The sequence below is a fragment of the Cervus canadensis genome, chromosome 12 (genome assembly GCF_019320065.1).
Source record: "Cervus canadensis isolate Bull #8, Minnesota chromosome 12, ASM1932006v1, whole genome shotgun sequence".
Lineage (NCBI taxonomy): Eukaryota > Metazoa > Chordata > Mammalia > Artiodactyla > Cervidae > Cervus > Cervus canadensis.
In genome coordinates this window covers 18975586-18993126 of record NC_057397.1, presented here as the reverse complement: position 1 = coordinate 18993126, position 17541 = coordinate 18975586, and the positions used below count along the sequence as shown (strand labels likewise).

Sequence of the window (17541 nt, the reverse complement as noted above, 5' to 3'; positions counted from 1 at the left end):
AACTGTTGTCATAGAGAACTGACTTAGGGACATGGGTTGCAGGAGAGGAAGTGAGATGACTGGAGGGAGTAGCATGGAAGCATTCACACTACAGTATGTAAAATAGATAAACAATGGAAATTTGCCGTATGACCCAGGGAACGCAAACTGGGGCTCTGTAGCCACCTAGAGGGGTGAGAAAGGGTAGGAGGTGGTTCAAAAGGGAGGGGAAATATGTACACCTAACAGCTAATTCATGTCAATGTATGACAAATGAAAACAACATTGTAAAGCAATTATCCTTCAATTAAAAATAAATTTATAAAAAAACATAAACTGATGTCCAAACGAACAGTACAAAGGAGAGAAGAGTGTATGCATGCAGAGCTTTCTGGGATGTCCCCTGGGCTCAGCTGAGCCATGAAGGAGTCAGTCCACACTACACGGGGCCAGTTGAGGTCAGCAGAGGGGTCCAAACCTCCGAACTTGCGTCCAGCAGGAGAGAGCTGGGAAGAATGTAATGGATGTGAGCAGTCCTGGTTCAGGCCAGCCTGGCCTCTGATTGGCTGGTTGGTTCATCCTCCTGGTCATGGGCTTCTTCCCTGAGAAGATCAGGAAATGCCCCGAGGCCTTTCCCGAGGATGAAATGAAGTAATGACTGAGAGGTCAAGTAAGCCCAGCTCAGGCACTCAGGAACCTGTACTTCTCTAAGTGAGCCAAGGAGAAAACTACATGTAGGCATTTTGGGACCATCACAGAGACATTTGGACTGTTTCACAGCTCCCTTCTTTCCAACGCTGCTGCAAATGTAAACACTTCTATCTGACACCCTCACCCAGACCAGCAAGCTCTGAGGGCTGCGGCCTCGGGGAGAAAGGATCAGGGCCCCATCCAAGTAGCTCCAAAGGTGTCCCAGCAATCAGGGCGGTGGGGGTGTGGGACCAGCCGGGCTCAGCACACCGCCCACATGGGAGGGAAGCCAGGTCCCCCATAAGAGTGAGACAGTGGGGGAGCCATGGCCAGCAGAGAGGATGCCCCTTCATGAGATGCCCCCTGACATCCTCATCAAAGAAGATCTTTTCAGAAAGCGTTGAATCACTTGAAAATGCTTCAAAGTATATCTGTGTATATGGAACTCACAGTTCTCTTACTAGAGCTGGACTCAGCTCACACCAGACCTTCTGCAGAGTCGGGCCGTGGACCACACTCTAAGCGTCATCAAGGGCATCTCCATGTCCCCTCCCAGCATGGCGTTTCTCCACCTCCCAGAGCTTTGCTCACGACCTAGAATCAGGGAAATGAACCATTTTTAAATACAAATTAGGACTGACTTGATCATCAATTCCCAGGTTATATGGACACACACACACAATGAGAAACATCTATGGTTAAAACAAGACTTTGACGCAGAGACATTTAAGAACTTGGTTTCCAGAATAAGAAGAAACACTTCAGAACTGAACCAAGGCTCTGCAACGGGGCTCGATTTTTGTTTAAATGCAAGAGCACTGAGGAGAGGCCATACCTAAGTTTTCAGATTTAATGAGAAATGGCAGGATCCCCAGTGAATGCGGGGGTTCTCAGCCAACCCCTGAGAACCCCATACCGATCATTCTTCCATCAACCCCAAAGAGACTTAATCTGGCTCCCTCTCTTTTGACTGAGATTTCTGTCTCCTCTCATCTCCCGAGTTCCTGCTGGTCCCACCCCATCCCTAACCCAGCAGAAGCCACAGTCCCAGCCACAAAGCCAGCTTCTCAAATGAGGCGTTGCCTTCTGCAGAAAACCAACCCATCAGCCCACGGAGATTATAAAACAAGGCTGCTTAGCCGATGTCTAGGCTGTCTCTCCCAAGTCATCAAGAGCAGTCATCTTGTTAAACGCATCCTCTAAGATCAGGGTTAGTCACACTTTGCTTCATAGGTTCCCAGGTCTGAACTGAATGGACATGCTTCAGGGGACTCCAAAAAAGCACTAGAGTCATGAAGTTTCATTGACAGGAATTCCCCTGTCAATGAAACTCGGGGGAATAACAAGTAGAAGCAACAGCGGGCTGGGTCCCTGAACCCCTTGCCTGCAATGAGTCCTGAACAATCACTTGAGCTTCAGTTAAGAGATGCTTAGATCTGCCAGGGTTAGAACCTGACCTCCATCAGGAAATGATTTCACCAGGGATGAACCAAAAGAAGGAGATATCTGATTCTAAGCTCTCCCTGATGGAAGTACATTCAAATGTGTAAATTGATAACCTATTAAAGGAAAGAATCCATTGACTCTGTTGACTCTGACCTTCTGAATGTAAGCAAACTGTGCTATTTCTACTCGGTATAAAGCCCAGGGTGGGATGTAAAAGAGAAAGTGAAGGTTCTGCTGATCTTGAGGCTGAAATCCACCGAGCCCTAAAAAGTGATGATGAGCAGCAGGAAAATTAGCAGGAAGCTAATTATCGACAAACTCGAACCCAACACTGACATGTCGAATGATGTCATCATAACTGAAGCGTTGGCGGGACTCTTCATTGTTTAACTGGGTCTCTCCTCGGCACAGGACATGACATCACCTCACGGAACACAATATGGTTCAAGGTAGGCAGATGCTCAGAAACAATAGGGGAGGAAAAAAAAAAAACAGAAAGCCTGCTTTCAAAGCTCCAAGGATGTCACTGCAAGGGACATGTGGATTTAAGCTAAAAAAAAAAAAAAGTGAAGGGAATGTGATGTGCTTTTCGGAAACGTTATGAAGAGTATCCTTCTTGCCTGGGGAGAAAACACTTCCTCCGGCTAACACAGGAAGGAAGGGTAGGCGGATGCCCTGGCAGCCTCGGGGAAGAGGTGACAATTCAGAAGGTTCCCTCAGGACCATCTCTGTTTTCTGTTTGAAGGAGGTGGTGAGGCTGCATGCTCAGGTGTGACACCCGCAGAGTGCCCAGAGGAACAAAGGAAAACAGCAACGGCTCTCCCACATCACCCAGAGGATCAACTTCCCCACCCCGAGTTGTTACATTAGAATGAGCTTTTGTTGTTGTTTAGGTGATGACATGTGTTCCAAGGCAGGCTCTCAAAACCATGTGCTCTCCTTTTTGTAGAACAGTCACATGTGTGTCCCAAGACCAGTGTTCAGCGAAGTGGGGGAAGACACAGGACCCCTTCATTCATTTATCTGTTGTATGCGTTTGTCTGCTTTCAGAACATCACAGGCATTGCACCTAACATGTGCCTGGATTAAATTATCTGGTTTTGACTGAACTAACCCTGAAAAAAAGGACAAGTAGGTTAAAGTCATTTCTTCACAGAAACACTGATTTGAGGATAATGGTAACAGGAAAGGCATAAGCCCACGAGAAGAGCACAGTGCCGCTCCAGCCCCCGCCCATGGGGCTCTGCCATCGAGAGAAGGATGGCAGGATGATCTCGTCAGATCTACAGAAAGATGGCCACAAACAAATGTATTCTCTGATCTATGAGATTACAAAAGAATCACTGGAGAGGAAGCTGCAACTAAGCATGCACTGTGGTTGAAAATACGAACTAATGACAGCATGAGTAGTAAGACCATTTAAAATAAGCACATAGAACAAGGAGAGTAAATTGTGAAAATCTTTACAATTTTTAAGGTATTTAAGGTTGGGTATACTCAACGTAGTACTTTATAAACTTTTTTTTTAACTTGAGAAATATTTGTAAATCTCGCTTGGGCTCTCTTGCTTCATAGGAAGAGGGGGAAAAAAAAGCCAAACAGTTGGGGAAACTCTTGCTCTTCCTGGAGACAACATGTCAAGATTATAAACCATTCATTCTTTAGCATGCACAACTGGAAGATGCACATAATTAACTATGTATGTTCCATTAAACAGTGGAGCATATCCCCTTCCTATCAAGGATCGGCTGCACCGTTTTGCTGGATAGGATGTATTATTCAGGGTAGGGATCTGTAACACGAGATCCCAAGTTTCAGGGTGGAAGAGCATTGAAGACCTTCTTACTCAGTGTCCACAGAAGGTGTGTCTGTCCTCCAAAGATCAGCCTCAGACACCCAGGCTCCCGGTACACGTTCCCCCCAACCCACCCAGTGCAGCACACATCCTCTGCCTCCAGGGTCAGGAGAGACACGCTGTGGCCAGGCTGGGCAGCCCCTCCCACTTCTGCCCACATCCCTCTGACCAAGGCCTGGCGATGTGGTCCCATCTTGATGTAAAGCACGGAGAAGGGTGGTCCTCCCACAGAAGCAGGTAGGATACTAAGGATGTGCTTCAAACCATCACAATGCATCTCAACACGTCTAAGCTTACACTGTTTGATAAACTGTATTTCAAGAACAAAATGCTGTGAATCTCTCAGTAACAAAAATGCCAGAGAAGTATGCTTTCACAGAAAAGGAAGTAGTAAATAAAAAGAACATTACATTGAAGATAAAATGTGAAGCTGTGAAACTTTGACCACAGTGAAAAAACATCCCCCTGAGTAATGCTCTAGAGACAACATCAGGCCATTAAGTGGGTCATTTGTGGGCAAAGTACTTCAGTGGTGAAGTTAATTCAAGGTGAACAAAGTCTGTAATGTAGTCAATTTTATAAAACGGTGACTTACAATGCTACTTGACAATAAGTCACAAGGAGGAGGGTGGGGGATGAAGGTGGACCTTCTGTGCATCAGTCATGCTCACTGTTCAGAGTACTTTGGAGAAGACAAATGCTGTGAGTGTCCAGGATGAGCACGATCACTTATTTTCCTCAAAGACAGGCATTCTGGATCTGACGGAATTTTCTGTGATGTGCGGCTCATCCAACACATGCTTTTGACTCTGCCGGCGAGGGAGGGGTAGATGATCAGTACAAGCTCAACAACCCACAGATGACAAACACACTCAGGAAATTTGGAATAGATAACTTCCTACCCTGACGTAGGCCATCTGTGAGAAACCTGCAGCAAAGAGCACGTGTGATGGGAGACAATGGCACCTTGCCTCCGACACGGAAGGCAGGGCAGGGGTCCCTCTCATCACTGCTCTTCACAGCACACTGGAAGGGTGGAGGCAGGCATGCCTGCTGCCCCCGAGGCTGGAGGGCTGTGCCCAGTGTTAATTTTAAAAGGCATACAGACTGGAAAACAAGAAGTAAAAATGTCCTTGTTTGTAGAGAGCATGATCATCAATGCAGAAAAACTTAAATAATCTACAAAAAATCTAGTAGAAGCATATATGAGTTTAGCATGGTTACAGCATACAAGGTCAGTATACAATTATCAGGTATATTTTATGTACTATCAAAGAACAACTGCAATGTCAAACGTTGCATTTATATTAGCATCAAAAATACTTACAAATACATGTAACAATAGGTGCTCAGATGTGTACACATAACACCTCAGAACAATGCTGAGAGAAACTAATGAAGACCTAAATAGAAAGACCTACCATGTCCATGGACCAAAAAAACTGATACTGTTAAGACATCAATTCTACCCAAATTGCTATATAGATGTGATGCAGGATTTGCATCCCAGCAGGATTTGGGGGGGAGGCTAACAAGCTGATTTTAAGGCATGCCACCCTCGTGACACAAGGTGAATGTGTATGGCACAATTTTAAGGCATGAGTATGGATGTGAGAGTTGGACTGTAAAGAAAGCTGAGTGCTGAAGAATTGATGCTTTTGAATCATGGTGTTGAAGAAGACTCTTGAGAGTCCCTTGGACTGCAAGGAAGTCAAACCAGTCAATCCTAAAGGAAATTAGTCCTGAACATTTATTGGAAGGACTGATGCTGAAGCTGAAACTCCAATACTTTGGTCACCTGATGCGAAGAACTGACTCATTGGAAAAGACCCTGATGCTGGGAAAGATTGAAAGCCGGAGAAGGAGATGACAGAGGATGAGATGGTTGGATGCTATCACCGACTTGATGGACATGAGTTTGAGCAAGCTCTGGGAGTTGATGATGGACAAGGAGGCCTGGAGTGCTCCAGTCCATGGGGTCACAAAGAATTGGACATGACTGAGAAACTGAACTGAACTGATGCCACCCTCAGTAAACCTCAGGCATTTGGCTTCCCCACCACTCACTTGCTTAAGGTTCCTAAAAATTACCAGAAATGTGTTAATAGCAGTGAGTGTTGAGTATGTATTTCAGGAAAATGTCTTCCTCACTCCCCAGTCCTTTAATGTCCCTTCTTTGCATTCACAGGGGTCTCCAGGATAGGCGCTGCGGAGGAAGGGCTCCAGGCTCCACCTGCTCAGGACACTCCCGGCTCCCTCTCCCTAAGTGTGGACCACAGAGCATGGGCTGTGCTGCGAACTGCAGAAGGGTGACAGCAGACAGACGCATGGATTCAGAGATAAAACAGACACAAATATGGGGGGAAAGCAGGATCATGTGATTCACAGTCCAGTGGGGAGACATATCAGAGAGCCAACACTCACTGTGGGAAGTGCTGGAACAGAATGGTCTCCAGGCAGATAACGATTTACTCACCTCTCTGAAGAGCTGTCCTAGGGGACGGTGGGAAGGACAGGCAGGAGTCCTGGAGTGGGGAGATGGCTCTGTGCTGTCAGAGGAGCTGTGCAGAGCAGAAGAGGGGAGAGAAAGTGGTGAGAGATGGTCACCTGTCTGAAAGGTTGGCTACAGTCCCCCCAGAACTTCTCAGCACTCTCCCTACAACCTAAAACTGGTACAACTGGATATAAATTATGTAGAAAAGTAACCTTTGTATTTTCCTTTCATTAAAGTAATTTCATAGTAGATTTGTAATATACTTGGAAATCAATTCTGTGATGTCATCTCCCACAGTTTCCAAATGCCTCCATTATAAAAGGTCCACATTAAGTGAAATACTGTCATCACTATGACATCCAAGCTCTTTAACATGGCAAAACTTCAATTAATTGTGAGTCTAAGAGGAGACTGTTTTGCACACAAAATTAAAGGAAACACTCCTAATCACTTTAATACACCATTGTATCCACAGAAGTACACATCCCAAAGCTGCTCGAACTCTGGACAGTTCTATGACTATTTCTTACACAGCACAGAGTGAGCCCAGTTTTTGATTATTCTATTACTGATCGATTTGATATGAGGTAACTGTTAAGGCTTAATTGCTTCACTCGGAAAAAGCCCTTGGGATGCAGTCCTGCATCTCTTCCACACAAACAACTAAACCTAAGAACAGAAATTACAACCAGTCTCAAGACATACTCAGCAGACTCCATCAGGCCCACAGCTTGTTCTAAGGTATAAAAATATTAAGTTCAAAAAGGCACAAGAATGTAGAGAATGCTCTGAAGCTGGCCAACATTGGACAAAACACACCCCTGATAAATACCTGCTTTCCCTGAGAAAAGTTTGCAAGACTGTACAGTGAGGCCAGTTCCACAACGCATCCTCTGAGATACTAGGGAGGTGCTATGATGCACTTGTAAAGTTCTGGCTAAAGAAATAACATAGAAGAAAGACCTGGGAGTGAGGGTGGGAGCAGGTCACCTCACCACAGTTTCTTGGCAGGTTCGGGATTTCTGCTGATAGGACAGCTCTGACTCGTAATCAGGCTTCTGTCACACTGCCTTCCAGTGGCTTTTTGACTTTGAGGGAACATGAATGGTGGGACCAGGTCTAAAGCCTGGAAAGGAAGAACTGATCTGCTCCCCAAAGGTGCTCAAGAAGCTTCCGGCACATGAAGTCTGCAGAGATGCGTGGACACACCAGACGTGCCAGCAGGGTGTCTGTTCAGCTCAACCTGGTAGACACGAGAGGGGCCAGTGGCTTCTCCTATTAACCACAGACAACCACTCTTTCAGCTGCTTGTCTCTATGATGAGCACCCCAACAATCTCAATGGACCAAATATTTGCCATAGCTTTGACATCTGACAAGTCCCTAAGGTCTCATAGTGAATGTATCTGAATACATCCATCCCCATTTGTTCCCTACAATCCTATTAGAAATGCCACACATGCCCGACAAGACCACACATAGGAATACCAGTTAGCCATTAACTGGCAAACTCACAATCACTATCATTTCATATTAATTACTGTTTTCAAGGAATCTGCTTCAGGATAACACAGTGCCTGCCTTCCTCCAGCATCCTTGACTATGGATTCAAACAGCATCCCAGTCTTCCATTCCATAAAACAAATGAAATAAGGAAACAGAATCAGAGACCTGATTTGGAATTGTTACTCAGGGTCTGTAGAATTTTTCTGCTTTCCATTTTACAATGATAGTACACACACTATAAAATAATTTGTATTAAAAGAATTACTGCTTCTGAAGTGAAACAAGTACATGTTGTAGAATATTGTAGGACTTTTTCCTCCTGGTTGAGCTAACCCATGTTACTGTCTTAATTCAAACAGGGTGTCTCATCTGTATTTAAAGCATAAATTTCTCTCATAGTAAAGATGTAAGAACTAGCCTTTGTTTGCAGTCAAAGAACTTGTCTTTCAAATAAGTAAAAGATTCATTTTGCTGGGATATTCTTCCAGAAAAGCAAGGTCAGGTTGTACCCTAGAGCCACTGTCCTTTGTCAGTATGTCTTTTTTTGGAAGGTTGACTCTTTATCCAGCTTAAAAAATTGCTAGGGGTTTTCCCCATATTCGACTGACAGCCTCCACCCCCACCTCAAGAATGAACGGGGAGGGGGAAAAAATAATAACTATTACAAGTTCCTCTTGCTCTCAGTAACATCATCAAAACCTTGAAGATATCTTACTGCAGACTCCCTCCTGGCATCAGAGCAAAAGGACTGGCAACCTGAGAGCAAGCCCCTCATCCTCCCTTCCTGCACAGCTGTCGTCCCGATCCACACCTGCTCATTCCTGCATCCCCCAGGTTCCCAGACCTCCCTGAAGACCTGGCGTCGGGCTCACCACCCAAGACATTCCCTCACGGCGCGCACAACAAAATTCAGACCTTGACTCACGGTGCAGCACAGCAAAGGGGTGTGAACCCGAGCCAGACAAACCTGGATGGTCACTCGCCGATGTCACAGTTGGAAAGCGGTCGGAGGGCTCCTGGCCGGCAGCCCAGGGAGAGCACGAAGACCCAGCAACCAATCAGCGGCCGCCCAAAGGTTGCCATGACCACGCCGCCTGTTAGGACCACGCCCTCTCCTGCCCAGCAGCCAATCGGCGGCCGCCCAGCCGTTGCCACGGCCACGCCGAGTGTTAGGACCGCGTACACACACAGGGGAGACCTGCCTGCAGCCCCAGACCCAGGGCTCACAACCGTCCCGGCAGCAGCCGCCGCCGGACACCGGCCACTTCCCGGTTTCCCGAGCTCCCAGTATGAACCGCAAGAAGCTGCAGAAGCTGACGACTCCTTAAATAAAAATTGCAAGCACTGTAAGTAAGAATCAAGGGCTGGGCGGGCAGAGACTCCCGAGCCAGGCCCTATCCTGCGGGTGCTAGAGTCCGGTCTGCAGAGCCTCTCCACGCCAGACCCTAAAGAGGAGTCTGGAAGGGAACACTAGCATCAGTTACTTGGGGTGGACACCCACGGAGCCCAGGATCTTAAGGAGCATTTCCAGGTCTCCAGGCACCAAATTCTACACCCATGCATGCACTACTTGCTTCTCAAACCTTCTCTTAACTTCCCATTGCGTTATAAATGTGATTTAATTACCCTGAAGACATATGTGGCCCTAGCCTCAGATTTAGGTGGAAAACAAGCACTAAAAACCACTGGAATCAAGAGAAGTAGCACAACAAAAAGCTCTTAGAGAAAATCAACTGTCAAGGTACAAGTTCTGGAATTTACTAAGCAATCCTTAAGGGAAAGTGGTTATCAACGCTTGAACATCCTTAGGAAAGGTGGGTTAAAGTGGTACAGAAACCTGTATCTCAGGGCAAGAAAATGTGCCTGGAAACCAAGGAGCTCAAAAAAGCTAATCACACAGTAGAGTAGCAGTTCCCATCTCTGGAGCCCTACTTTCCTGTAAAGTGAAGGAGACTTGGCAGGTGGCAAGATGAACACCCATTAAAGATGTTAACATTAATAACCTCCCTACTCCCGTCTCACACATAATCTGAAAAGTGGTCCTAGAATTTCACAGGTAACTTTATAATTATATTAAGATTCAAAAACAGAACTGTGCTTGGGCAAGGAAACTATGGATATGGTATAAATGTCTGATAATCCAGCTTATAAGTTATGTGCTTATTACAAAACTACTGGTCTCTTTAAAAGTAGAAGAAACCATAATCCCAAGACTATTCCCATTGTGCAAAGAAAGAAGAGCAAACATGTTTTGATGTAGTTCTAAAGATTATGGAATCTAGCGCCTTCTAATCAGAGTTAGTATCTTGTATAATGAAAGATAGGAAAGTCTGTCAGGATGGTGCTGCAAATAAAAGTTATGGTGTGTATAAGCATCTTAAACTCCTAAAATAAAAGTTATCCTTTAATCTATTATTATGGTTACTATAATCTGAGAGTTTTGTCCTGCTGTTTTTCTTAAAATACTTTCATTTGTTGGAAAAGACCAGATTTTCTTAAAACATCTAGAAACATATTGAATAAACAATGCAATAACTACTATGCACAACAAACACTGAATTTGATTTAGTTCCTTTTCCAGTGTGTTTGCAAATGTATTGCAGACATTCTGTGAATATATTAAAAGATAAGTGAAAACAGGACAAGAAAACCAGTCAACAGTTTCGATTTTTGTCCTCACATAAAATTTTTAAAGTAAGTCTTAGGAACCTCGATGATTAAATTCTGTGGAAACAGTGACTTAATCATGGACGTTGTGATAATTTTGAATCTTTACACAGAAGACCTTTCTTCTAAAGTCAGATTTCCTTTTAGTTGCCAGGTGATGTTCCCAGCAGGATGAAGTGAGTAGATTTTGCAGAATCAGAGAAGAAAGTATCTTAAGTGGTGGTCTAGTTAGTCCACCACCTGGCAGATTTGATCTGCAGAGCAGACTTACACCAATCCAAAAAGATGAAAAATCCCTTCTCCAGTATCCCTAATTTCATTTAGTATTGTATTCTTGAATTTAAGAAACATTTCAGCAAGAGAATTTTTCCTGTTGAAAAATTACTCAGATTTGATACTTTGGGTAATAAACTAATATTCTTTCATTTTTATGTCAGCTGAGATGGGAAAATAGCTAATCAACACCCTCTCAGCTAGCATTCCATATATGTTAACAGATAGCATCATCTTTCAGGCAAGTCTCACTTCCGCAACCATTAACATCTCTTTTTATTTTTAGAGTTTTTATTGTGGTTAAATACACACAATGTAAAATGTATCACTTTAATTATTTGAAGTGCACAGCTCAGTGGCATTAAGTACATTCACATTGTTGGGCAGCTATGCCCCCCATCATCTCCAGAACTTTCTCATCTTCCCAAACTGAACCTCTATCCCCATGAGGCTATTGGTCCCTTCCTCCTCCCCTAGCCCCTGGCACCCACCACCTACTTTTTTGTCTCTGTGAATTTGACTACTCTGGGTACATCATATAAGTGCAATCATAAAATATTTGTCATCTTTGTCTGGCTTATTTCACTCTAGCCTGTTGTATTCAAGAGTCATGATATGGTAGCATGATTCACAATTTCCTTCCTTTTTGAAGCTGAATCATAATCCATTGTATGGATGGACACCCATCTACTCATCCTTCCATGGACACCTGGGTTGCGTCCACCTTTTGACTGTTGTGAATACTCCTGCTATGAACACTGGAGAACAAATATCAGAGTCCATGCTTTCAATCCTCTGGGGAAAGTACCCAGAAGTGAAATCACTGGATTGTGCAGTATTTTGATGTTTAAGTTTTTTGAGGAAGTGACATACCATTCATACCATTTTCTGTGGCAACTAACAGCTCTTTTAAAAATTATAACCACTATATCATTGTCTACTGTTTATCAATCTATTTACTAAATCATTTATTTTCTGAAGATTTCAATGTTCCTTTTAAATTGTGGTGCTCTAAACCAGAAATCACCCTCAAACCTGTCCTGGCCTGCAAGACAAGATGGGATTTACCTGCTTCTCTGTGCTATTTCCTTGTACATGGACACATCTTCTTTGTTTTCAGAAATGCTCAACCACAATTTTGTCTTGTTTTGAAATAAAATCTTCCCCATCTTCCACCTGTAGTTCATATTTAAACTCCGTTTTATGTTCTTAATGCCAGACACTAATCCTTCCACCCAGGCACCTCAGACAGTGATTGGGACACAATCAGCTCTGTGTTTACTGCACCACCCTTTCCACAGTCATGTATACTACAAGCAGGCACGTGTGTGCACACGCTTTAGACAAAAGTGTTCTTCTTCCAAGGTGCTGCTTCATGGTTGCCTGTTCATTTTCACATCATCCACAACCCACACTTCCTGTGTGCTAGAATATGCTTAAATCCTTCTTTATGGGAAAATAGGTGATTCTGATTTCCAAAATCTGACTCATGGCTTCACAAAAGCTAATATGAGATGCAAGTAGGTGCCTAGTTTGGGGGAGATTGGTATCTATCTCCAGGGGAATGCTAAACTGTAAATCTCACAAATGCCTGTAATCAAAATGCTGCAGAGGGCTTCCCTGGTGGTCCAGTAGTTAAGAATCTGCCTGCCAGTGCAGGGGACACAGGTTTGATCCCTGATCTGGGAGGATCCCACAGCCATGGAGCAACTTAGCCTGTGCGCCACAACTATTGAGCCTGTGCTCTAGAGCCGGGGAGCCACAACTACTCAAGCTCTTGTGCCCTAGAGCCTATTCTCTGCAAGAAGAGAAGCCACCGCAATGAGAAGCCCATGCATTGCAACTAGAGAGCAGTCCCTGCTTGCCACAACTAGAGAAAGCCTACATGTGGCAATGAAGACCCAGCACAGCCAAAAACGAACAAATAAATAAAACTATTTATTTTTTAACTTAAGTTTTTAAATTTAAGTTTTTAAAATGCTGGGGGAAATTACCATTCTTCACATCACCATGCTCACCTCTGCTGCCTTGTTCAGGTTATAATCAGACCCCACAGTTGCCTTTCAAGTGACCTGGCTGATATTATCTTTTTTTCCTAAATATGACAGCTCAGTCTGTGGGAGGGATGGCTGTTGTTCCCACTATGGCGAGACTCCGGGGTGGTGGGGTCCTCTGTTAACCTGGGGGTCATGAGTCTCAAAGCAGGGTCGTCTCCTGTCGACAGCTGGCTGTGGATGGCTCCAGTGTTGTTTGTTTGCAGACTCATTCATGCAGAGTTGAAGCTGGACTTTAAAGGTTAAAATGCCTTTTTGTTATGTCTTAATTTTATGCTTTCCCAGTTAGCAAATTTGAAGTGAAATGCCTTATCAACCTCTTCTATAACCTGGTGGGAGAAGTGACGGAGCGGCAGGGTGTGATCATCGGGCTGGACCGCAACGCCTTTCGGAACATCCTGCATATGACGTTTGGGATGACGGACGACATGATCATGGACAGGGGTGAGCAGATGCCAGCATCCTGATGGGCCAGATCCAGCCATAACTGAGGAAAACGATTTGGAGTTCAGGCAAACTCTGGGAGGGACGCTTCATGTTCTGTGATCCCAATTCCACTTGAATGTAAAAATTTAATTTTCATATTCGTAGGGAAGAAGATAGCGACCACTCTTTTTGTGTATTTAAGAAGAGGACAAAGTCAGCCTGAATAACTAGGTTTTCTTTACCTTATATCAGAAAACCCCAAACATTTCTATTTCTACTTAGTAAATAGAATAATATAAAAAGATAGTTTTAAAAGGACACTTAAATTTCCTTATACCATTGAGAGTATTTCAGTAAAAATTAAGATCTAGCCTGTCATGTAGTAGCATTACTTTCATTGAGTAACAAAAATACAAAATTATATATTTCATGTTAACATACCGACATCTAGTATACCAACTTGTTTATATGTTAATTGTTGATTCATGTCTTTAGATATTCAGTTTGCTTGTTCTCACAAAGTATGAAGGGAGAATGTAAAAGTTTAGGTGAAGGAGTTTTCCAGCGTTGTGACGTCTCAGTTTCCTGTTTTGTCAAATGAAAACATCGGACCACACGGTCCTGAAGTTTCACTTAAACGTTAAGAGTGAGCAGTGTGGCGCAGGCCCTCGCTGAGAATACAAGCTCAGCACAAGTGTCATGTTGTATGTCTCTCTCTTTTTTTAGTTTTCCGAGGGTTTGATAAAGACAACGATGGTTGCATAAGTGTAACAGAGTGGGTTTATGGATTATCAGTGTTTCTTCGAGGAACTCTGGAAGAAAAAATGAAATGTAAGATTTCATGTCATCCTAATGGTTTGTACTTTATGATAAGCAGGTGCAAAGAATGAATCAGTGTGGTGGCTTTGTCTGTTGTTTGCTTGATTTGATCTCCCATTGACTTCATGTAGGGAGCAAATTCAAGTCAATAATAAGGGTGGAAAAAAGTAATAAACAGACAAATCAGGACACTCTAAGGAGGAATCATGCCAAGCAAGACCACATAAGCATGTAGCACACATGCTAACCATATATGCATGCCTTTAGGTATGAAAGTATTGAGTATTTTACATATTTTGTTACTTGAATTATAATCATAAAAGTCAAAAACATTGATTCAAGTTTCTGATTCTTAGTTAATTCCTAATTCACCCCCAGTGAACTCTGTTTAAGAGGTACATTTCAATTAGTTTTCCAAGGTTTTCAAGATGAAATTGTCAACTTGTTGTTCCTTGGCCTGCTCTTTGTAGGTAAGTGTAAGAAACCTTTCTAGAACTGTTGAGTATATTCAGTAAGTGGATGTTAAACATCTATTATGGAAATTGATTGCTTTGAGTCCTGGGGCTTGATAAAGAGTATCACCCTAGAGCCCTGGGCCTTGAAAACCATCAGAGCAAATGCTGCCTTGCTAATGACAGCACTTTCGTATCCGTTGTTTTTTTAAGATTGCTTTGAAGTGTTTGACTTGAACGGGGACAGCTTCATCTCCAAGGAGGAGATGTTCCACATGCTGAAGAACAGCCTCCTGAAGCAGCCGTCTGAGGAAGACCCTGACGAAGGCATCAAAGACTTGGTGGAGATCACACTGAAGAAAATGGTGAGATGGATCATTCAGGCTTTTCTACTGAAATTCACTTCCCAGGTGGCATTCATGGTAAAGAACCTGCCTGCCAGTGCAGGACAGACATGGGTTCAATCCCTGGGTGGGAAAGATCCACTGGAGAAGAGAATGGCAACCCACTCCAGTATTCTTGCCTGCAGAATCCCATGGACAGAAGAGCATGGAGGGCTATAGTCCGTAGGGTTGCAAAGAGTCAAACACAACTGAGCGATTTAGCATGCACTGAAATTCACAGGCCAGAGATGGGATAGAAATAAGAATTCAAATTATGGAAACTCTTTTCCTGGGCTTCTCTGATGGCTCAGTGGTAAAGAATCCGTCTGCCAATGCAGGAGATCCAGGTTCAATCCCTGAATCAAGAAGATCCCCTGGAGAAGGAAATGGCAACCCACTCCAGTATTCTTGCCTGAGAAATGTCATGGACAGAGGAGCCTGGTGAGTTATAGTCCATGGGGACACAAAGAGTCTGACACAACTTAGCAACTAAACAAGAATCAGTTTCCTGCCTGGTGAAAGAAAGCTCCAGCTTGTTCTCTTTCACCATAGTATTAAAGGATCTTTTCCATTTCATCACTTAGTCTTTTACTTATCTAACATCTTTCTTTGAACCATGGACCACGAGAAGATAGTGTGTTTCTGTGATCAGTGTTTCCATGTTAACTGCCGCATGGCGGTTGCCCCCAGGACCATGATCACGATGGGAAGCTGTCTTTCGCGGACTATGAACAGGCCGTGAGGGAGGAGACCCTTCTACTGGAAGCGTTTGGGCCATGTCTCCCTGACCCAAAGGTAACGGCGTGTGTTCATAGAACAGAGACCAAAACATCCTATAGGAGCAGGAGCCCAGGACTCCCTGGTTTGGCAAGTGATCAGATGAGTCACATTCACCCACAGAGGACGGCTTCTAAAAGAGAAAGGTGGCCAAGAAATAGGGTTGGTCCATGTCTTTGAACTCGTGTAGTCCACTGTGACTTTTTCATCCACTAACTTGTTCGTTCCTGTAAGAAATTATTATTGAAGCGTAATGTGGGCCAGAAACCCAGATGAAAAACTCTAGGGCTGCACTCCAGAGTAGGGGAAAAAACATGAAAATGATTACATGATAAAATTATTATTATACCAGCGTTGCAGTAATGCCAATCAGTACCATGAGCAGTGCTGGCAGCCCCATGTGGCCTCACTTGTCCCCTGACAACCCCATGAAGTTAGCAGTATCACTCTCCTCATTTTACGGATGAGGAAACCTAGGCTCAGAGAGTGTGGGCCACTTGCCGGGGTTCACTGATCATGGGTTACAGAGTCCCCGGGACCCAGGTGCTGGGGCTCAGAGGGGCATGTGTGGTCAAGAGGGGACATGGAAACTGCTGCAGGGAGTTGGGTGGACAGCTGGAGGGAAAAGGAGGGCTCGCGGGTCTTGTGGACCCAGTGATCAACCAGATGCACAGGGGCAGCAGGGCCCACACAGAGGGAGTGTCATGTGTGAGAGGTAAAGGGGGACAGTATCAGAAGAGCATCTGGAGTCGTGAGGCTGAGAATGAGCCTGGAGGACACGGAAGGGGCCAGTGCGTGGAGCTCGGAGTTTGGGCTTTGTCTTGAAGGTCATGAGGATCTGTTGAAAGGTGTTAGGCAGGTGGAGTGATGCAATACATGAATATTGCCATATTTCCACCCCAGTCTCTCACCAGAATCTGACACCAGCTGGGCTCGTGTCTTACTCGACCTTGCCCCTTCCCCATCCCCAGGTCTCCCTCCAGCATCTCTGCTGCCACCACAGCCTGGCTGTCCCATGATGAGCCCTCTGGGATCCCCAGGGTGCCTGCCCTCCTGCAGCCCCTGGTTCTGGCCTGTGAACCAGCGCCTGGTTCTGGTTCTAAGCCTGTGGACAGGGGCCCCTGGGAGCCAGGTCTCGCCCTCCTGGTGGTCCCTGAACCAGCGCTGGGCTGGAGCAGAGTCAGCACCTGAGAATGAGCACACAGCCCATCCCAGGTCCCCACCTCACGCTCCTCATCACTGCCAGGCTCTTCGGACTAACACTTTCTGTTAGTCTGTACTAATTTGAGCACTTTCATTTCACAGAGCCAGAAAGAATTTGAAGCCCAAGTATTCAAAGATCCAAATGAATTCAATGAGGTGTGAATTCCTAAATGTCATCTCAAGTGAGTAAAAAGGGAGGCTCACCCATACTGTGTATTCTTCCTGCTTAGCCTGGAAAGTGCGGGCGAATTTGGTGAATTGTGTGTTTGAGGGGGGATTGGGTCAGGGTTGACTAACATACATCGTCACCTTTGGTGTAAGATCAAATAAGACAGACGTAGACACAGATTTCCTTATTAGCTGTGGTTGGGTTTGGCCCGATGGGTTATCGCTGCAGAGAGGAGTTACCACCTAGACCATCTGTTGACACAAACTGTCATAAAATATCTCCATGAATGAAACGAATAGAGAGAGCATGTAATCATGAGTTGTTTTCTTCATGACGAAAAGATGGTGGG

At 44.6% G+C, this 17541-nt stretch overlaps 1 protein-coding gene and 1 long non-coding RNA gene across 2 annotated transcripts; one reads left to right on the top strand and one right to left on the bottom strand.

The window, feature by feature from the left end:
* Positions 1–296: 296 nt before the first annotated feature.
* LOC122451266 lies at positions 297–8993 on the bottom strand. The gene is made up of 3 exons (XR_006272355.1): positions 8885–8993; positions 6447–6531; positions 297–1263 (listed from the first exon to the last, which is right to left on the bottom strand). It is a non-coding gene; the product is annotated as an uncharacterized LOC122451266 (long non-coding RNA).
* Positions 8994–9148: 155 nt separating this feature from the next.
* Positions 9149–17230, top strand: EFCAB1 (EF-hand calcium binding domain 1). Its single transcript, XM_043484179.1, is given in 7 exon segments — positions 9149–9283; positions 9286–9315; positions 13249–13407; positions 14116–14220; positions 14874–15025; positions 15734–15838; positions 17126–17230. Coding segments are annotated over 7 exon segments (636 nt in total). The 5' UTR covers positions 9149–9258; the 3' UTR covers positions 17186–17230.
* Positions 17231–17541: the final 311 nt, after the last annotated feature.